General features: G+C 43.3%; 1 protein-coding gene across 1 annotated transcript in view; it reads right to left on the reverse strand.

The window, feature by feature from the left end:
- The window catches only part of CRLF3 (cytokine receptor like factor 3), a 38,193-nt gene that overhangs the window by 1,437 nt on the left and 14,039 nt on the right, over positions 1–22,717 (reverse strand). The window contains exons 3-7 of the mRNA XM_059669493.1: positions 18,940–19,027; positions 16,324–16,501; positions 14,645–14,867; positions 13,406–13,538; positions 177–289 (exon numbers count right to left, since the gene is read on the reverse strand). Of these exons, the coding sequence (XP_059525476.1) occupies positions 177–289; positions 13,406–13,538; positions 14,645–14,867; positions 16,324–16,501; positions 18,940–19,027 (735 nt within the window). The remainder of the gene's footprint in view (positions 1–176; positions 290–13,405; positions 13,539–14,644; positions 14,868–16,323; positions 16,502–18,939; positions 19,028–22,717) is intronic.

Consider the following 22,717-nt stretch of genomic DNA (forward strand, 5'->3'; position numbering starts at 1 on the left):
ATTTATAAAGGGTACAGAACAATGCCTGGTACACAGTAGCCATTTGGATATGTCATTAAGACCTATATTGTCTCATCTCCTGCTATAAATGTGTGATATTGGGACAGATTCATATCTTACTATAGCAATTAACATATAGAGATATGTCAAAGGACAGACAGTGACTTATCTCTTACCGTTTGTACTAATGCACACTGCTTGGTCCCGCTGCAGAGAGTCATATCCATTCTGCCTTTCCGCACACACTCCGATACTGTCTCTTCTGTCTGGTTGGCCCACAGTTTCAACTCTGTAAATGAGGGAGAAAGAACACCCAATTTTTTTTTTCCAAACACGATCTGTAACAGTTATTAAGCTTTAAAGGAATAATCTCATCACAACTGCTCTTAACAGCTAATAAGAATCTAGAACTTCCTAAATTTCAGGCACTGTTCTAAAAATTTATCTATAAATCACTTCATTCAATTCACAGAACAACCCATGAGGTAGGTAGTATTATTATCATCATATCCATTTTATACATGAGGAAACGGAGGCACAAAAGAAAAAACAAGGTTGACTAGGCTGACCCCCATCACTTGGCTCAGTGGTGGAACTAGGACTCGATCGCCCGCATTGTGACTGAAGAGTCTGTGTTAACTATTTACAGCTATTAACAGCACCTTTCTATTTTATGTTCTGGTACTGGACACATAGAAAACTTGTTATACTTGCCATTATAATAAGTCTGACTATTACCATCATCAATATGAGAGTCTAGCAATGATTTGATTACTGTTTATCAAGTACTTAAAGCCTTTAAAATAGACATACAGTCTTTTAACAAGGATAATATGGCCTGGCTGGCATGGCTCAGTGGTTGAGCATTGACCTATGAACCAGGAGGTCATGGTTTGATACTGGTCAGGGCACATGCCCGGGTTGGGAGCTCAATCGCCAATCAGGGCGTGCAGGAAGCAGCCGGTCAATGATTCTCTTTTTATCATTGATATTTCTATCTCTCTCTTTCTCTCCCTTCTTCTGTGAAATCAATAAAAATATTTAAAAAATAAAAAGGATAATATGATTACAAACCTATTTTGCTTGTAGAACTTCCTATGTGGAAAGTTTAAGCACTTCCTCTTGTGTTTTAGTCTCAAATAATGCATCATCATGTACTCTAGACATTAAGAAACCTAAATATAAAGGCCAACCTATATTGCTATTACCAGGCTCATTTTTCCCACCATTCCAAAATGGCAAACTTTGCTAGGATAGAAAAAGAAAAGTGAATAAGGAACAGAATGTAGCTTTACCAAGGGCAGACTGTGATTATTTATACACAGTGTGGCTTCAAAGTCTTTCGTGGTGAAGTGGGAAACATACAGGGTCATAGTAAATATGTGAGCGAGTTTCTGAAGTCACTGCACTTCTAAGCCAGCCGTCTAAAGACATATGGGGAGGAGGGAGTGACATCAGTGCTATGGCAGAATAAAGTGCCAGTCCTCACTCTGCCACAGAAACCCTGCTTTAACAAGGACATGCAGCCTGAAAGAGCTGTATGAGGGTTCCAGAATCTAGTTGAGAAGCTGTTAACACTCTAAGGGAGCACAGAGCTGAAAACAGCTGCACTGAAACGGAGAGGAAGAACAAGTTCACTTTCCCCGTGCCAGCCTCTCCTAAGCCACCACAGCTCAGTGCCAGGCAAGAACACCTGGCCTCTGGCTTTTCCTTCAGGCGGGAGAGAGTAGAGAGTGCATCCAGCACTCCAACTCCATGGGGGGTTCCCGAAGACTTGGCTTCTGTCGTGCCTCACTTGCAGCACTGTAGGAACTAGCACAGTATGAACGTCTGAATGCTGCTGAGACCAAAGATAAAGAAGAGTGGCATCCTGTAGCCCACGCGACTTGGCATGACTGGGAGAAGGCACATACATAACTCAAGGCTTCTCTCCTTTAGGAGAGAGGGAGAAGAGTAGAAAGTGATTCTGGTGCACCAGAAGATTTTCATGGGGCCACACAAAGGGATGGTATCTGTCTCACCTGATGTGGGGCGTTGATGAGGAGCCACATCCTCTGGATGGCTGGTGGCATTTGAGTACAAGAGGGCATGGAAGCCTTACTGCTCTGGCACCAGAGAACTTGCAGTGCCACAAACAGGCACCAGAGGGAGCCAGCAAGGCCCTCTGAGAAATTGCACACACAAGCCCAGGGAAATCACCCACACAAGCCCCAACCAAAGGATTTCAGAGGCCCCCTAGGATCTCTAGTAGGCTCATTTGTGAGAGTCCTCTCCTGTACAAAACCAGGCAGTAAAGATAGGAAAGGGAGCTGTTTCTATGTGTGTAGATTCCAACACAAAATTACAAAACATGAAGAAAAAGGGAAATATGGCCCAAACAAAAAAATAAAATAGATCTCCAGAAAATTATCCTAATGAAATGGAGGTATATGAATTATCTGACAATTCAAAATAACCATCATAAAGATGCTCCACATGCTCTAGAAAATGAATCAAAAACAACAAAGAGACAAAAACATATTTTAAACACTAAGTAATTTTGTAGCTGAAGAATATGATAAACTGAAAATTTCACAAGAGGAATTCAATACCATGTTCAATCAGGCAGAGGAAAGAAACATCAAACTTGAAGACAGGTTACTAGAAATTATCCAGTCAAAGGAACAAAGAAAAAGAGTAAAGAAAGTCTAAGAGACTTCTGGGAGAAGAGAGAAAGGGATAGAATATCTATTTTAAAAAAATAATGGCTAAAAACGTGCGCACGTGTGTGCACGCGCGCGCACAGACACACACATACACACACACACACACAAAGAAATAATGGCTGGCCTGACTAGTGTGGCTCAGTGGTTGAACCAGGAAGTCACAGTTCAGGTACATGCCTGGGTTGCAGGCTTGATCCCCAGTGTGGGGCGTGCAGGAGGCAGCTGATCAATGATTCCCTCTCATCACTGATGTTTCTATCTCTCTCTCCCTCTCCCTTCCTCTATGAAATCAATAAAGATATATATATGTATTTAAAAAAAGAATCAAGCAATGAACACATAAATAAGTGGAACAACAAGTCGATGTTTTACTCTCCCTTCCTCTTTCTCTAAAATCAATTAAAAATTTTTTTAAAAAACTAATAATTGTTTTTTTGAAATTATCAACAAAATTGACAAACTTTTTAGTATATGAACTAAGAAAAAGAAGAAGATGCAAATAAAGTCAAAAATGAAAAAGGAGTCATTACAACTGATGCCACAGAAATGAAAAGGATTCCTGAGACTTCTATGAACATACACCAAAGTTGGATAATCTAGAAAAAAATGGATAAATTCCTACAAACATAACTTACCAAGACTGACATGAAGAAAGAAAAAATAGATTTATAAATAGAAAGTAGATTAAATCAGTAATCAGAAATCTACACACACACACAGCCCAGGACCAGTGGCTTCACTGGTGAATTCCACCAAACATTTAAAGAACAATTAATGACAGTCCTTCTCAAACTCTTCCAAACAACTGTTGATGAGGGAGTACTTCCAAACACATTTTATGAGGCTCATTTTATCCTGAAACCAAAATCAGAAAAAGACACTACAAGAAAAGAAAACTACAGGCCCGTAACTCTGATGACTACAGATGCAAAAATCCTAACCAAGTACTGCCCTGTTGATGGGGGTCTACAATGCTGCAGCTGCTACGTAAAACAGTATGGAGGTTCCTCACAAAAAGAATAGAAGAACCACCACATGATTGGGCAATTTCACTTCTGGGTACACATCCTAAAGAATTCAATTCAGTGAGAAGAACACAATATTACTTCTATATCATTCCTGCCAAAGATGCATAACCTGAACCAAATCATTAAGAAACATTAAACAAACTTAAATTGAGGGATCCTATCTACTAAAAGAGAAACATGGTAATTAGCATACGACCGCTACCCTTCCCATTGTCTAATCAGGGCAATATGCAAATTAACTGCCAGCCAAGATGGCGGCCGGCAGCCAGGCAGCTTAAACTGAACATGAGGCTTCCTTGCTTCAGTGATGGAGGACTCCAACGTTCTCTGCCTGTCCCTGCAGGCCTCTGAGCTGCAACTCTAAGCAACTATGTTACAAATATAGAAGCTAAACAAAACTCCAGAAAACTGCTTTAGTCTGTAGGGCTTCAGCCAGCAGGATTGCAACATTGTTTCAAATACAGAAGGTAAACAAAGGCCAGAAACCTGCTTTCAGCAGCGGAGGCCTAAGAGCTGGAGCCAAGCCTCAAAGCTAAAGCTGGCCCAGAATAAAAAAAAAAGAAAAAAAGGAGCGGTTGGGAGCTTCAGTCACCCACCAGCCAGAAAACAGCCCTCAGCCCCTCACCCAGACTGGCCAGGCACCTCAATGGGGACCCCCACCCTGATTCAGGCAGCACCCCAACCCCCACCCCACGGGCCCTGCTCTGTGTGTGATGGGGTAGAGCCATAACCTCCCCATCAGCCCTGCCCTGAGTGTGACAGTGGCGGCGCCCCAACCTCCTGATCGGCCCTGCTCTGTGGGTGATAGAGGGCGGCGCCCCAACCCCCTGATCCGCTCTGCTCTGTGTGTGACAGGCGGCAGTGCCCCAACTCCCCTATCGGCCCTACTCTGTGAGTGACAGGGGGGAGCTCCTCAACCCCCTGAACAGCCCTGCTCTGTGCGTGACAGGGGGGAGCTCCCCAACCCCCTGATGGGCCCTGCTCTGTGCGTGACAGGGTACGGAGCCCCAACCCCCCTGATGGGCCCTGCTCTGTGTGTGACAGGGGACGGTTCCCCAACCCCCCAATCGGCCCTACCCTGAGCGTGACTGAGGGTGTCATCGCAACCTCCCAATCTGCCCTGCTCTGTGCATGACAGGAGGCGGCGCCCCAACTCCCCAATCGGCCCTGCTCTGAGCCCGACCAGGGGCTGCATCTAGGGATTGGGCCTGCCCTCTGCCACCCGGGAGCAGGCCTAAGCCAGCAGGTCGTTATCTCCCGAGGAGTCCCAGACTGCGAGAGGGCACAGGCAGGCTGAGGGCCCCCCCCCCCCCGAGTGCACAAATTTTTGTGCACCGGGCCTCTAGTATTCTATAATTGGTCTGTATGCTTCAAAATTGTCCAATGTCATAAAAGTTAAAAGATTCAGAAATGGAAAAACTGTCCCAGATTAAAAGAGACTAAAGAGATAACTATTATAACACGTGATGCAAGATTATCTTTTCTATAAAGAACATTAATTGGAACAACTAAGTCTGATAAGGTCTGCAGGGTGGGCCCCTCGATAGTTGACACTAACAGCATGATTCAGCATGGGAGCAGGTCACCCCAGAGAGACCAGTCACGTGATTAGAGGTTTGAGGCTTTGAGCTACAGAATATCAGCCCAGTCTCCTGGGAGGGCAGGGAAGGTGAATGCTGAGTCAAGCAGGAAATGATTTAAGCAACCATAAAAAATCCCCAATAAAAACTGGACACCTTGGTTCGCAATACTCCTTGCCTACGGTCATGCTGAGAACAACAAAAGCTTCATGTTTGGAACCTTCCCAGACCTGCCCCTATGCATCTCTCCCTTCGGTGGATTCTGATTTGTATCTTCTTGCTATAATAAAACTGTAATCATAAGTGCAGGACTTTCCTGAGTTCTGTGAGTCATTCTAGTGAATTATAGAACCGGAAGGTGGTTGTGGGACTCTCAGAAATTTGAAGCCACCTGTGACCCATCTGAAGAAAGGGTGATCTTTTGGAGGACTGTGCTCTTAACCTTCAGTTTGGCCAACTCATTCAACTCTTTTTACAATTAATATTAGAATGCTGAATATGGTTTATTCCTCATTTCTGGTAATATTTTTGCTGGCGTGTTTTCCTCCACTGTAGAAAAGATTCACTGCTCTTTATTTTGTTTTGTTTTTAATTTTAAATATATGTTTATTGATTTCAGAGAGGAAGGGAAAAGGAGAGAGCCTGGGTTGTAGGCTCAGTCTCCAGTGGGAGGCATGCAGGAGGCAGCTGATCAATGTTTCTCTCTCATCAATGCTTCGATTTCTCTCTCCCTCTACTTTCCTCTCTCTGAAATCAATAAAAACATTAAAAAACAACAACATGTGACTGATGATGTCCTTCCTTTACTCAATATCCTCCAGTGGCCTCCTACCTTACTCTAAGGCAACACAGAGTCCTACAGGGCTAGACTGTCAGTATTTGAATCTCAGCATCACTATTAATGATCTGTACGACCTCAGCAGGTTGCTTAATCTTTCCACATCCATAAAATGTATCTCTACCTTGTGAGGATGTAATGAGCATTTATAGAAATTAACTCATTAAGAACTAATATATAGTAGGGCTCAACCAATGCTAACTGGCTATTATAATTTTGTACTAGAGGCCCGGTGCATGGATTCGTGCACATTGAAAGGAAATTAGTTAGAAGGTGGTCAACGGGGCGGGACTGGGAGAGACAGGCCAGACACTCCCTGGGGCCAACCTCCCGTGATCCCTCCCTGGCCAGCCACACCTGGGGCCCACGGTGGGGCTCAAAGGGCATCTGCAGAGTGAGCAGAGTCCCTCTGGCAGATGGGGTCCCTCGGCCTGGCCTGCAGGAATTGGGCCGAAACTGGCAGTCCGACATCACCCGAGGAGTCCCGGAGTGCGAGTGGGCACTCTGCAAAGTTGCTGTCACTCGGCAGCTCCTGCATTGAGCGTCTGTCCCCTGGTGGTCACTGCGCATCATAGCTACCGGCCAGTTGGCCAGTCAGCCAGTCACTTAGGCTTTTATATATATAGATAGTCTAGGTCAGTGGTCGCCAACCTTTTGGACCTCACAGACCACCTATTGGCAACTGTTGGTCTAGCTTACTTGTAAATTCATGAACCCTAAGATTATATATATACTAGAGGCCCAGTGCACGAAATTCATGCATGGGTAGGGTCCCTAGGTCTGGCCGGCGATCAGGGCCCATCTGTGGGGTGACTGGCGATTGGGGCCGCCCGCTCACACCGCCTTGGCCTGGCACAGCCCACTCACCGGCCCTGTTCCCCGCCGCCATCTTTGGGGCAACCGGCAGGGCGATCAGGGCCCCCACTTGCCTTGCCTTGGCACCGCCCATTCACCTGCACCACCATCCTGCCGTGGTCCCACTATCATCAGGGCCCACCGGGGCCAGCAGTGCCTCCACTGCCACCCGCTGCCGACGCCCACCATGTACCGTGCCGCCCCCTGGTGGTCAGCCCACGTCTAACTCCCGCCCGGGGGGACAATTTGCATGTTAGCCTTTTATTAGATAGGATGGCTAATATGCTAGGTGTCCCTCCAACTCTCCAACCGGTCCTATGATGCACACTGACCACCAGGGGGCAGACACTCAATGCAGGAGCTGCCAAGCTGCAGTGACTTGGCAGCAGCAGTTCTCGGGTGATGCACCCCAAAACCAGAGAGGAGGGAGCCCAATTCCTTGCTGGGCTGCGCGACTCCACCTTTGGTCATGAGTTATGTTGTTGCTGGGGCACTGTCGGCCCAGAATCTGGTTTACTGCACACTTGCGTTTGTGTCCCACACCCTGTACATCAGCAAATTTACAGAGTGACCTCTCGCACCCCAGGACCCCTTGGGGGATGTCGGACTGCCGGTTTAGGCCCGATACCCACAGACTAGGCTAAGGGATTCTAACTGCCAGAGGGACCCTGCTCACTCTGTAGACACCAAGGAGGGACCGAGGGAGGTTGGCTCCAGGGCGTATCTGGCCCATCTCGCCCAGCCTCGCCCTGTCAGCCACCTTCTAATTAATTTCCTTTCAATGTGCACAAATCTGTGCACTGAGTCACTAGTAGAATATAAACCTGATTTGGTTTTACTTGCAGAAGCCTTTTGTTGGCGGGGAGCTCTGTATGCAGTATCAAATGTCCTCCTTGTCAATGAGTACAGGTGACCTCCAAAAGAAGTATTTCTTTGAGAAATTAAAGAAAAATCATACAAAGCCTGTCCAAAAGAATATGCTACCTTCCTGGGGTTCTTTCTAACTTCCCATCTCTGTTAACCCAGACATACTCTTTATTTGCTGTTCTTTGTATTTTTTCTAGTCTATATTTTGTCTTGCTTTGTTTCCCTGAACTGTCCTTTCCAGCTCTGCCTGAGAAAAAGCCTTTACCAACCCTCACCTAGAAGTAACTTTTCCCTCCTCTAGATTCCTTGGAGTCTGGATAATTCTTATACTAATTTATAAGCTGCCTGCTCTACGTGGAGCCAAAGTTTCTGGTTTTCTGTTTCTTAAACTTGGTACTCCTGCCAATATCATGTACTGTAAATACCATCGGAGTGGAATAAGGGTTGATGAAACAATCAGCCTCATTTAAAAGACTGGAGTTTATTCGAACTGTCCTTAGAGTTTAGAAAAGTAGTTTTAAGACAGAAAGAAAATAGACAGTAAAAAGCCCAAGAAACAGTCCTTGTAGTTACAAAACCGTCACGGGGATGTGAAGTACAGCCTAAGGAATACAGTCAATACATATGGTGCCAGGTAGGTACTTGAAATATCGGGGGTGGGGGGGTGGGTAGGACACTTGAGCAGAGATGCCTGCACTTGCCAAGCTCTGCAAATTACAGTTTCCTGAGCAAACAAATGACTGTTGCTGTTTTAAGCCTCTAAGTTTTGGGGTGGTTTGCTACACAACAATAGAAAAACGGAACAATGATTTTGTATGTTCTTTGAAGGGAAAGGTTATTATTAAAAATAGCTAGCTTATTGCCCCTGATTAACTGCCTCACGTTACTTGCCACAGGCAGGGTATGCAGTGGTTAAAAACACAGACTTTGACCGAAACCGGTTTGGCTCAGTGGATAGAGCGTCGGCCTGCGGACTGAAGGGTCCCGGGTTCGATTCCGGTCAAGGGCATGTACCTGGGTTGCGGGCACATCCCCAGTGGGAGATGTGCAGGAGGCAGCTGATCGATGTTTCTCTCTCATCGATGTTTCTGAGTCTCTGTCTCTCTCCCTTCCTCTCTGTAAAAAATCAATAAAATATATTTTTTAAAAAATCCAAAAAAAAAACCCCACAGACTTTGGGACTAGATGGCCAGCATTTAAATACTGACAAGTCAGTCTCTGTGCTTTAGTTTCTTTATCTATAAAAGGAAGACGACAACTTCTGAGGCTATTAGGATTAAGGAAGGCTGTTTGAAAGGAAGCTATTTTAAAGAAAAGAGGTAGTAGAGAAGAGAAAGTAAAAATACGGCTTAAAAATAGTAAGATAGGAAATCTTAGGAGCAAGGAAAGGGAAAGCAGGAATGCTCCAACAGGAAATCGGGGAGAGGCCTGGAAGGAGCGGTTGCTAGCAGACCTGGGCACCAAATGAAACTGGGCTGTAGAGACGGTTAAGAGCCAGCCAGTGACTGGTTTCTTTGGCTTCAGCAGCTCGAAGCATTGCAGAAACTGCAGCAGGAAGTAGACTGGACTGAGCAACAGGGCAGTGCCTAAGGAATACAATCTCCCTTCAAAGAGACCCTCAAACACCCTAAAAAAACTGAGTAAAGTTTACCTTTATTAAGTAGGCCTATGGTTTCCTACCTCCTACATGGAGGTGCCCCCCCCCCCGCCCCAACTCACATCTTCTGACTTAATTGCTGATGCCTGAAATTCTTTTAAACAAGGAGAGAAAACATTTTCATTTCCCATTCAGAGAAAAAAAAATGACAAAAATGTAAAGGTCTGGCTAAGATAATACTGAGCTTAACTAAGATTCAGATAATTACCCTGCCAAGAGGGGCCCAGTCTGGCATCTATGGAGGAGGAGGCAGGAACTAACGAATGGTTTATTGAGCCCTACAGTCCACAGACAGTAAGAGAATTTAAATTAAATCAACAGATATTCATTGAATGACTTAAGAAAGAAACCTAAGTGTGCCATCCATCAGACCTTTTCTGTGTTCAAAGAGAAAGGATTTAAAAGCAGGACACCATCAACCACAGATCATGGTCATTGAAGAGGAAAAAGAACTAAGGCTACTGTAACAGGAAAACTATAGATTTCAGCACTAATTAGAATCATGTTTACTCTCCCAGGAAGACAAACAAGAAGCAATAGAGACCAGCCATTAAATCACAGACTCTGGAGCCAGACTGCCTGGATTTAAACCCTAACTCTGCCATTTACTAGCTACGTAACAGTGGGTGAGTGACTTCTCCATGCCTTAGCACCCTCATCCTTAATATGAGTAACTGCACATATTTCACTGGGTTATTGTGAGAATCAAATGAGTTAATACTGAGGCAGGATAGTAAGAAGCTAGGAACATTCCTGGGCAAGTGGAATAGAGAAACTGAGACACAGTAATTAAACAAGGCCAAACAGCTTAGACAACTTACAGACAGCTAGTGATTCGCAAGACCTTATCTTCCCTAACCAAGGGCACTTGAGAGCAGATGGTTTATACCTCACCTCCCTACCAGAGAATAAATAGCTTAAATCACACTGGTCAGGGAGATAGAGGACAGAGACCCAATTAATGCCACTTGTGCCAGCCAAACCCAAGGACAGATAAACTCAGGGAACAAATAACAAAACCCCGATTAGAGCCAGACAGACCCAAGATAAAAGTAAAACAGTAAAGTAGACCAAAGAATAATCCCAAACTCCCCTACACACTCATTGTGAGGCATCAGCATATTATAATCACACTTGGCAAGCTGATGAATATTCTGATGAAACCCTCCCCTAAAATTCTCACAAGCACAAGAGAGATAAACCCTCAAGACAAAAAACACCAGTGCCAGCTCGCTCTAGAGCACACCCATGCCTCTTCGCGGGCATGAACTTTTTACTTCCTCCTAAAGACTAAGGGTCCCCACGACACTTGCAACCAGGGAAGTGGTCGGCAGGGACAGCTCGTCCTGGGCTCCCCCGATCCTGTCTCCAAGGTCCCCTTTTCTCTAACTTTCCAGTGAGCTAACAACAGCTCTGCTCCGCCTCACTTCTATCACTGCGACCTTCACTTCCCAGTGAGCTAACAGAGCCCTGTGCTAGCTCACCTCTTTGCCATAATGCTTCTAGGGAGCCAAAGCCAAGCACTGCCTAGGCCAGCCGTGGGCAAACTACGGCCCGCGGGCCGGATCCCGCCCATTTGAAATGAATAAAACTAAAAAAAAAAAAAAGACCGTACCCTTTTATGTAATGATGTTTACTTTGAATTTATATTAGTTCACACAAACACTCCATCCATGCTTTTGTTCCGGCCCTCCGGTCCAGTTTAAGAACCCATTGTGGCCCTCGAGTCAAAAAGTTTGCCCACCCCTGGCCTAGGCTCTCTCCTGCTGCTTCTTCTACCCTAAGCCCTTCCTTTGTTTCACGGTCCCCAGCTTTAATATACAAACCCTCAGAATCACCTGGACTCATATTATGAAATCTTTCCTGCACAAAGTCAAGAACCCACACACCACAGGCCAGCCTGAGGCAGACCCATTCCAGGCCCAGTCCCTATCTGGTGACAATACAAGTAAAATGTTTAGAAAAGTACCTGGCACATAGTAAATGCTATTGAAATATTAACTACAATCATTATTTCTATGATTATTTTTCTTATTATGGTCTGAGACATCTGGCTTAAATCTATCAACTCAGGAAGCCATACCATTACATAGAAGTACCTATTCTCAAGTGAGTCCCTAATGCAAGTATTTTTGTAAAAGAAGAGAAATAAACAGAGAGGGGGTATGTTAGTACAGAAATCTCATGATTACCTGGGGAATAATTAAATAGACTTGAGGCACTAGACTCCTTATTTCTCTCTCTTTGATACTTCATCTCACCCCTTACATTATAAAGAAAGGATGACTTACTAACAACTTGATATAAGTGGTGAGAGGAGGTATAAAAAATGAGAGGACGCATAACTAGTACATTCTGATAACTGCTGACAGTTCGAATGACTTGGCTGGTGAAGAACATGGCAACATTGGCTTAGATAATATTTCAGATACTGCCCTGTTTGGGTTCAGCGTCCGGGAGGCGGTGGGGAGTCCTGAGGGCCATGTAAGTGGGCGCTGGGTGGGGTTCGGTCCTCGATGGGTCTCCCAACCATGGCCACGAGGTCACCCTCATGGGGTCCCTGGGGCAGCCCCTCCGTGGGAATGGCTTGCTGCTCAGCCTCACCTTCCAGGTCCTGCCTCTGGAGCCTTGGGCACAGCCCGGCAGGACTCAGTGATTGTGGAGAAAGTGCAATAAAATGTGAATGGTCTTGGCAAAAAAAAAAAAAAAATATTTCAGATACTGTCCATGCCTTACAGGACAAGGCACAGAACAGGAGGAACTTGAACAAGCAATCACAATGAAATCGCATGATCTCAAGAGTTAAAACTCAGCCCGGCTGGTGTGGCTCAGTGGTTGAGCATGAACCAGGTCACGGTTTAATTCCCGGTCAGGGCACATGCCTGGGTTTTGGGCTTGATCCCCAGTAGGGGGCATGCAGGAGGCAGCCGATCAATGATTATCTCTCATCAGAGATGTTTCCATCTTTCTCTCCCTCTCTATCCCTTTCTCTGAAATCAATAAAAACATATTTTTTAAAAAAAGAGGTAAAACTGCCCTGACCGGTTTGGCTCAGTGGATGGAGCGTCGGCCTGCGGACTGAGGGGTCCCGGGTTCAGTTCCGGTCAAGGGCATGTACCTTGGTTGCTGGCACATCCCCAGTGGGGGGTGTGCATGAGGCAGCTGATCAATGTTTCTCTCTCATTGATGTTTCTAACTTTCTCTCACTCTTCCTTCTTCTCTGTAAAAAATCAATAAAAATATATTTTTTTTAAAAAAGAGGTAAAACATAGAAGAGAGTCTGCTACCCTGTGAGTATGGTGAACATCAGGCAAGCTTTACTTTTCTAAATCAAAACTGAGCTTTGGTTTCTAGGAAGAGCTATTTAGAAACATGACCACATAGACAGTACTTCTAAAATAACATAAAAACACACAAAAAAAACATTTTCTAATACAGGAAGAAATAGGTAAAGAAATAGAAAATTAATTGGTAGTAGCAGTTTACACAGATAGGCTGTCTCTCATAGAGACCTGGTCTGATTGATTCAAAACTACAAAAAGAAAATTCTGTGCCTCTAAATTTTTTTAAGGTTGACTTTTGAGAGGTATTCTACTTACCTCTATTTACCAAGAAGAAAAGAGACCTAAACATAATATGTACATACTATGTATCAAACATAAACAATGCATTTTATGTTCAGTTAATCTTCATAATAACCCTATGAATACATGAGAAAGTGGAAGCAAAGAGAAATAAAGAAATCTCCTCAAAGTACCACTGCCTATAAATGATGGGACAACCTCAGGACAATTTTGTCGGAAGCTTATATATGTTCTGTGCACTTCATTACCCTGCCTCAGTCACAACAGACAGGTATTATCATATCTACTTGCCTGAATGTTAACGTCTGCCCACAGAAGTAGGTTGGAGCGCTGGAGTAGAGAACACCTGAGGATTCCGAATCATTCCGGAGTGCTATATTTCTTCGACTGCTCAGACTGTACCCCTCAAAGCCAGCTGTCCATTCTTTTTAAAAAGCAAAGACATTGGAAATTATTAGGATCTGTTCAGGACTAGCTTCAGTACAGACACATTAAAAAAGACGTGGAAGTAGAAGAGGCTACTCTTAGAGGTCATGAGCAAGTTTAATAAAAGATTCTTCCATGATAGGGTATTATGGTTCATCCTACAAACCATAAAAACACTTTCAGTCTATTCTTTTGGCATGGAAGATAAAAGTGTTATAGCCTATCTCAGTGGTCGGCAAACTCATTAGTCAACAGAGCCAAATATCAACAGTAGAATTGAAATTTCTTTTGAGAGCCAAATTTTTTAAACTTAAACTATATAGGTAGGTACATTGCTATTAACTTAATTAGGGTACTCCTAAGGCTTAGGAAGAGCCACACTCAAGGGGCCAAAGAGCCGCAGTTTGCCGACCACGGGCCTATCTGATAAAATCATATTTGAGCTTACTCCAACCTGATTAAGAACTAATTAACAAATGAGTTTGAATCTGGTAAACTAGTAATATAGAAGAGATCAACGTCAACCATACAGCTTTTGAGAAAAAGCCTCTACTCAGATATACACTGAAGGTTTGGATCAAACACTGCAGTTTCCATGCCCTAGCCAGTTTGGTTCAGTGAATAGAGCACTGGCCTGCAGACTAAAGGGTCCTGGGTTCAATTCTAGTCAAGGGCACATGCCTGGGTTTTGGACTCGATCCCCAGTGGGGGGCATGCAGGAGGCAGCCAATCAATGATCTCTCTCATCATTGATGTTTCTATCTGTCTCTCCCTCTCCCTTCCCCTCTGAAATCAATAAAAATATATTTTAAAAAAACCCCAAAAACCCTGAAGTTTCCTGATGCAATATTTAAAATCTGTGGTTTTAGGGAATGCTACCAATCCTGGGTGGCACTATTTTAGACTCTGGAGATAAGAACTGTTGAATTCTTTGTAAAAGTCACACGAAGTAATGTGAGCAAGAAGTAAAAGACACATCCAGTGCTGTTCTCATCAATCCAGGGTTAGCCTCAAAAACAAGGGTGGGCAGCGTGCGGCCTTGAGCACAGAAGACAAGTGTTCCTACACACAGTTGAGCTCAGGAGTGAGAAGGCAAGGGCATACCATGCGGCACCAACGTGGAATGACCTATCTGGGGGACGCTCCAAGGACTCCACTCCTGTCGGCCATCTCCTCGGGCGCAGACTCGGAACTGATAATCAACATTGGGGTCTATGTGTAACACTATGAATTCAGTTTCAGAGCCTACATATACATCCTCAAAATGATTTGAAGTACATTTACGAAACTGGAGTCTGTAATCTTGGGCTGTAAAGTCGTCATCCACCTAAAGAGAAAGACTTTGTGTTAGGTAAAAGTCAGAGAATAATTTCTCTCCGCATCACTGTATAAGAACTTTGAATGCGGCCCTCGACGGTTTGGCTCAGTGGATAGAGCGTCAGCCTGTGGACTGAAGGGCCCCAGGTTCAATTCTGGTAAAGGGCCCATGCCCAGGTTGCATGCTCAATCCCCAATAAGGGGTGTGCAGGAGGCAGCTGATCAATGATTCTCTCATCATTGATGTTTCTCTCTCTCTCCCTCTCCCTTCCTCTCTGAAATAAAAATAAATAAATAAAAATTAAAAAAGAACCTAGAATGTGGCATTTTGGGCCAAGCATACAAGCCCAAGTGCTGAATATACTCAATACAGGCTCTTCTCAGGAAAGTCATGGGAAATATTCCATCATTGTGTCCCTTCTTTTCTTTACTGAACCATGTGTTTAGACCTCCCAATCTGATATGAAAAAATCTGCTTTCTTGGATGAAATGGCATGATTTCTACACAATAATGCCAAGGATAAAACATTAAAAATTCAAGGATAAGAATCCCACAACTAGCCCAGCCAGCGTGGCTCAGTGGTTGAGCGTCGACCTATGAACCAGGAGGTCACAGTTCCATTCCCAGTCACATGCCCTGGTTGTGGGCTCCATCCCCAGCCCTGGTCAAGGCTCGTGTGGGAGGTGACCAATTGATGTGTCTCCCTCACATCGATGTGTCTCTCCCCCTCCCTTCCACACTCTCTAAAAATCAAAGGAAAATATCCAGTGAGGATTAATAAAATAAAATAAAAATAAAATATGGTAGCTCATCTATATAACCAATTTAACACACAAAATCTCAGCAATGCTGAGATGTGAAGAAATCATTCTTTAGACATTTTATTTCAGAGATATTAGTTGAGTGTTGACCAGGAAGCTATCAGACACCCAATATTCACTATCATCATTTGACTCTCCTATAAAACAGAAATGGGAGCAGTCCTTAACTCAGGAAGTTACAACTGAGAAACAATGTAGTGATTCAGGGATTCTAAAAAGTACCTTCAAAACTGTTTATCTCAAACTGGAAGAGCTACCTCAGTTCAAGATCCCTGTGACTTTAATTGTAAGGCAAAAGGGATTTTTGTTTATGAAGAGAAGAAAATATTCAAAGGTAGTTTATCAAAAAAGTAATCTGCCCAGCCTGTGTGGCTCAGTGGTGAGCGTCGACCCATGAACCAAGAAGTCATGGTTCAATTTCCGGTCAAGGGCACATGCCTGGGTATAGGGTTTGATTCCTAGTGGGAGGTGTGTGGGAGGCAGCCAATCAATGATTCTCTCTCATCACTGATGTTTCTATCCCCTTCTCCCTCTCCCTTACTCTCTCTGAAATCAATAAAAACAAATTTAAGAGAAAAAATTTAAGGCCCCCAAATCTCAAATCCATGATGTTGAAGCCACTTCTATAATTCTGAATTACTGACCTTACACCATCGCACAATGATGCCTCCAGGCTTCTCTATTAGTTCTTCTATCTGTACTGGTGGGCGAGATGCTACAGTTCCATGCTTAAAAATGTGGTCTTTCACTATGTTAAGAATTGAGTCATCCAACTGAGCAGATAAACAAGGCACATCGACCAGTAAAGGCACTTCTGGTAAGCTGAGGAAACAAAGCTCATGTGTTTATGAGTCTTTAACTGAGACTTAAACATATAAGGGGTGGCCCTGGCCAGTGTTTCTCAATGGTTAGAGCACTGGCCAGAGCACCGCAGGGTCTTGAGTTTGATTCCCAGTCAAGGGCATGTACTTGGGTTGCAGGTTCGATTCCCAGCCCAGTTGGAGCGTGTGCAGGAGGCAACTAATCGATGTCTCTCTCTCACATTAATGTTTCTTTCTTTCTCTCTCTCTCTCTCTCTCTCTCTCCCCCCCCCCCCATTCCCTCCCTCCTTTCCACTCTCTAAAATCAATGGAAAAAATTCCTTGAAGGAGAATTAACTCCCCCAGCCCCCCCCCACAAACCCCCGCCAAAAAAAATCCCAAGGGTTGGCTCTCACTCTGGAGCACAACACACCTTCCCCACTCCCACCCCCGCCCCCCATCTTGTCCTTCTCTCTCTCTCCTAAGCTCCAAGGGCCCTTCTTTTGCCTCTGTAACTTGTTTTCTAAGCCCACTGATTCTATAGTTCACTTCTACCTCTGTGACTTTCTCAATAAACTTTCTCTTATTAAAAAAAATAATAATAATACAGCCCTGGCTGGTGTGGCTCAGTTGGTTAGAGCATTGTCCAGAATACCAAAAGGTGGCAGGTCCGATTCCCAGTTAGGGCACAGACCCAGGTTTTGGGTTCAATCCCCGGGTAGTACAGGAGGCAACTGATCGATGTTTCTCTCTCACATGGATCTCTCTCTCTCTCTCCCTCTCTCACTAAAATCAATAAACATATCCTTGGGTGAGGATTCAAAAAAAACAACAACAATAAGGAATACTTTAGATCAGTCACATACTATAAGGATGCAGAAGCTCCCGGTAAATAATGCTCATGGCAGTGGGGGCTTTGCAAAACATTACATAAAGATTCTATTCCCAAATAAGTATGAGCAAGAAGATAAAAAAGTTGGTAGAATCACAGTTGTCAAGTTTATGCCAAAAGATCTGTTTTACTGAGATATGACCTAGTTTCAATATTATGTTCAAATTGTTAAAAATTTAACAATTCTATTACACATTAGAATTGAAGAAAATCTGGGAAGAGAGGAGGAGAAGAGGGTCCTAATATATATAATAGGGTCCTAATATATTTTGACAGGAGAAGATCTGACTTTGGGTGGTGAGTACATGATACAATACACAGATCTTGCAACATAGAAACCCACACCTGAATCTGTATGTTCATGTTGACCAATGTCACCCCAATAAATTTAATTTTTAAAAAAATCGAAGAAAATCTGTAACGATACTATACCAAAAATTGCAACCACAACTATTTTATATTAGTAATACTGGTAATGAGCAGTGAAACCTTGAAAAATATATTCTCTTTCACCTTTAATCAGAATCTTTAACAGGGAGGGGATGAATAAAAAGGCATAGTTTAGATCAAGCATGTCAAACCCGCAGCCCACAACAAATATATTTGTGGCCTAGCCAATATAACAGCATGTAAGTAACGTTTTAATAAAAAATTCGCGCTGAAACCAGTTTGGCTCAGTGGATAGAGCGTTGGCCTGGGGACTGAAGGGTCCCAGGTTCGATTCCGGTCAAGGGCATGTGCCTGGGTTGCGGGCACATCCCCAGTGGGAGATGTGCAGGAGGCAGCTGATCGATGTTTCTCTCTCATCGATGTTTCTGACTCTCTCTCTCTCTCCCTTCCTCTCTGTAAAAAATCAATAAAATATATTTAAAAAAAAAATTCGTGACTTAGTTTTTACAATATCCTATTATACATAATTATTAATAACAAACTACAACGTTCACTAATGACTGATTACTACACTTCTCTCTAATAATACTAGCAGTGAATATTTTAGCAGCTGATTGCCACATCATTAGTCTTGGACTGACTTGTTTGGTGTGTGCAACAGGAAATATTTCACTTTTGGAGAACTAGAAAAGTAGGTTTATTTGTGTTACACTTATTAATTTGTGCAGTTATTCAGTGTCTGGTAATTAATGTTCAAGAAAAAAGATTAATTTTTATTAAAGTGTTCTATTATTTTATGTTAACGATTACTCATTTATTTCAGCCCTTTGTATTCAGCATGTCTCTATTGAAATAAACCTACTGGATGGTCAGTAGGTTTCTATTTGGCCCATGTTAGCCTTTGAGTTTGACAGGCTTGGTTTTCAGTAGTTCTCAACATTCTGGCCCTTTAAATACAGTTCCTCACGTTGTGACCCAAACATAAAATTATTTTTGTTGCTACTTCATAACTGTAATGTTGCTACTGTTATGAATCATAATGTAAATATCTGATATGCAGGATGGCCTTAGGAAACCCCTGTGAAAGGGTCGTTCGACCGCCAAAGGGGTCACGACCCACAGGTTGAGAACCACTGGTTCAGATGCTTAAATGTAAGCCCCAAGGCATTAACTCTTACCTGTCCAACTGAATGTGTGACGCCTTTTTGGTAAAGCTCCACAGTTTTTCATTCTGTTCTCCTACACCACCAAGAATGGCAATTTCACCTAGAATCAGAAATAAGAGATCTAGTACAGTGAAAAATAGTCACACTCTCAAGTAATCAATACAACCCATGTCCAGGTAGGTCTCTGGTTTTCTTGCAAACAATTCTTAAGTGATGCCACAATCAAATTCCCAAAAGAGGCCTGGCGTAGCTCAGTGGCTGAGCATCGACCTATGAACCAGGAGATCATGTTTCGGTTCCCTCAGGGCACATGCCCAGGTTGCGGGCTCAATCCAGGTTGTAGTGTGGGGCGTGCAGGAGGCAGCTAATCAATGATCCTCTCTCATCATTGATGTTTCTATCTCTCTCTCCCTCTCCCTTCCTCTCTGCAATCAAAAAAATCTTTATAAAAATATTCCCGCCCTAACCGGTTTGGCTCAGTGGATAGAGCGTCCACCTGTGGACTGAAGGGTCCCAGATTCGATTCCGGTCAAGGGCATGTACCTTGGTTGCAGGCACATCCCCAGTAGGGGGTGTGCAGGAGGCAGCTAATCGATGTTTCTCTCTCATCGATGTTTCTAACTCTCTATCCCTTTCCCTTCCTCTCTGTAAAAATCAATAAAATATATTTTAAAAAAATTTCCCAAAAGTGGTGAAGGAATTAAGAAGTATGGGTTGTTTGGGTGGTAGGCACATGGTGCAATATACAGATCTTCTAACATAGAAACCGACACCTGAAACCTATATGATGATGTTAACCAATATCACCCCAATAAATTTAATAAAAATTTAAATTAAAATTTAAAAAAGAAGTACAGGTTAGTAGTTACAAAATAGTCATGGGGATATAAAGTACAGCATAGGAAACCTATATATATAAAAGCCTAATATGCAAAGTGTCCCCTCAGGAGGTCAACCAGGAGACCGGGAATTCGATCACTCACTATGATGTGCACTGATCACCAGGGGGTGGTGTGGAATAAAGGGAGGCCCTGGCAGGCAGCCAGCAGCCTCTAAGGACCCGACCCGTGCATGAATTTTGTGCACTAGGTCTCTAGTATAGTCAATAATATTGTAATACCTGTATGGTGCTAGGTGGGTACTGGAAATATTGGGGGAGAAGGGAAATACTTTGATTATCTAACCACTATGCTGAATAGATTATCTAACCACTATGCTGTATAACTGAAACTAATACATAATATTGAATGTAAACTCTAACTGAAAAATAAAATTTAAAGTAGCTTTAATTCCCAAAAAGTAAAAGCAGACACTATTTTAGAAGTGACACTAAGGTTAAGTTCAAGAGGAAAAGGGGTCCACAATGGCAACATCCCACCAGAAATGTCTGTTCTGTTCTAACCAAGGAAATCTGGTTGTCAATCAACTTTATGCAAAGCAGAAGACCCAGGGACTTTTTCCATCTCTCCTACAGAAACTTTCATCAACACCAATAGGAGCCAGAAGGAATAGGGCACACGGATGTTATAAACCAAATGGGGGGAGGAGGAACATGTGTAATACTCTCAACAGTAAAGATTAAAAAAACAACAACAAAAAACAACAAATCATAATGTTTTTCTAAAAGATTATCATCTACTAGATTAGAAATTACTCAACAGAATAAAAAGGAAATGCTATATAAAGGCAGTAAATCACAACCACTCCTATAACCTCCCACAGCCCCACCAGAACTCTTTTCTATCTGAATGAACCTTGGAATGACTCAAGTTTCCTTCACCAAAAGGAAAAGAGACACACTGAACACTGCCTTAAAATCCTCCCAATTCCATAAATAAGCTTTTATCCCTTGGGAAAGGAGGAAAGAGTTTGAAATTTAAAGTATTTCTGAAGTACAAAAAAATTGAAGCATCTGAAAAAAATTGAGAGATGCTGTGACAAGCATGTATGTGCCTCGAAGGATTTATTTTCTAAACTAAAAACATCTCTCAGTCTTCAGGGTGATGGGTGTACACTCCTGACCTGTGGTGAACTGCTTCTGGGTTTGTTTCCAAATGCACAGCCTCCAGGGAAAGACATTCTGTAGTCTTGCTAAAAAAATTTTTTCTCAAAGGCACTGTTATGGTGAACAGCAAATAAACACTTCTCACTGAAGATAAGACTAAAATACACTTAGCATGTGAAGGTAACACTGGTACCATATTCCACGTAAGACCAAACAGGGGACTGATTTCCAGTTGGAGTCACAGACTTGTGAGCCATGCACACTTTTTATCCTCTGCCACTGGACTGCACTCGGTCTGCAGAATGGATTCCACCGCCTCCCCTGCCTCTTTTTCCCCCTGGAGTTATTTAAATGTTGCTGTCCCTAAGAGTTCTACCATCTCTGCCTTCTCATCTCATATTGTAGACTATCTCTTTTTATTTTTAAATATATTTTATTGATTTATTACAGAGAGGAAGGGAGAGGGATAGAGAGTTAGAAACATCGATGAGAGAGAAACATCGATCAGCTGCCTCCTGCACACCCCCTACTGGGGATGTGCCTGCAACTAAGGTACATGCCCTTGACCGGAATCAAACCTGGGACCCTTCACTCCGCAGGCCGATGCTCTATCCACTGAGTCAAACTGGTTAGGGCTGTAGACTATCTCTTGATGATATTTCTTATTCCCATTGATTCAGATCTGATATATATGCCATTAATTGCCATATTAACATCTCCAAATATTATCTCTCGCCTAAGCATCACTCCCAACTCCCTCTTTCATCTTAAGCACTTCAAAGTCAACATGCTCAAACCAAATGCCTAAGTACCCACCAGAGCCCAACCCTACTCCTTCATTTCCTATGTCAGTAAAAAGCACAATTTACCGACACCCAAAATCAGGCTGGTTTTGGTCATCCTAAATCCTTCGCTTTCTCCTCCAACCTATATCCAGTCAATCACCAGTAATCAACTCTTATTGATCAGTAAAATCATCAATAATTCTATATGAAAAATCTTAAAACCAGCTCTACCTTATCCTCTCGTCTCTGCCGTCATTCTTTCCTATCTGGATTACTGCTGCAACTTTCTAATTAGTCTCTTTATCTCTAGTCTTACAACTTTGAACCCAGTCTCCAAACTGTAGGCTGTGCCAATTTTTTAAATGCAACTTTGTGTAACTCTGCTGCCTAAATTACTTCAAAAAGATCCCCGATATGCCCCTCCCTTCACTCGTGATGTTCCTTCTGCTTCCACTCGGGCTGTTAGCTCCCTTTGCAAAACTCCTACAGAAAACTCTCCTACACTCTTCCAGTTAAGCATCTCCCTTCTGTGCTCCCGTAAGGCCTCAGATCTCTCTCAGCATATATGCCTCGCTCACATGTGAACCCCAAAGGACAGAATTTTAATTTAATGTACCTGACAAAGGCTTATGGGGAGGGAGGGAGGAAGGGAGGAAGGGAGGAAGGGAGGAAGGGAGGAAGGGAGGAAGGGAGGAAGGGAGGAAGGAAGGAAGGAAGGAAGGAAGGAAGGGAGGGAGGCAGGCTAGATCTGGGCATGTTTCCACCAAAATAATTGGCTAAAGACAAAAATATAACAACTACAATTTCAGGAGTAAACACTAATCATATTTGTTAACCTATTTTTTTAAAAATATATTTTATTGATTTTTTACAGATAGGAAGGGAGGGAGATAGAGAGTCAGAAACATCGATGAGAGAGAAACATCGATCAGCTGCCTCCTGCACATCTCCTACTGGGGATGTGCTCGCAACCCAGGTACATGCCCTTGATCGGAATCGA

Source organism: Myotis daubentonii, chromosome 16 (genome assembly GCF_963259705.1).
Source record: "Myotis daubentonii chromosome 16, mMyoDau2.1, whole genome shotgun sequence".
Taxonomy (NCBI): domain Eukaryota; kingdom Metazoa; phylum Chordata; class Mammalia; order Chiroptera; family Vespertilionidae; genus Myotis; species Myotis daubentonii.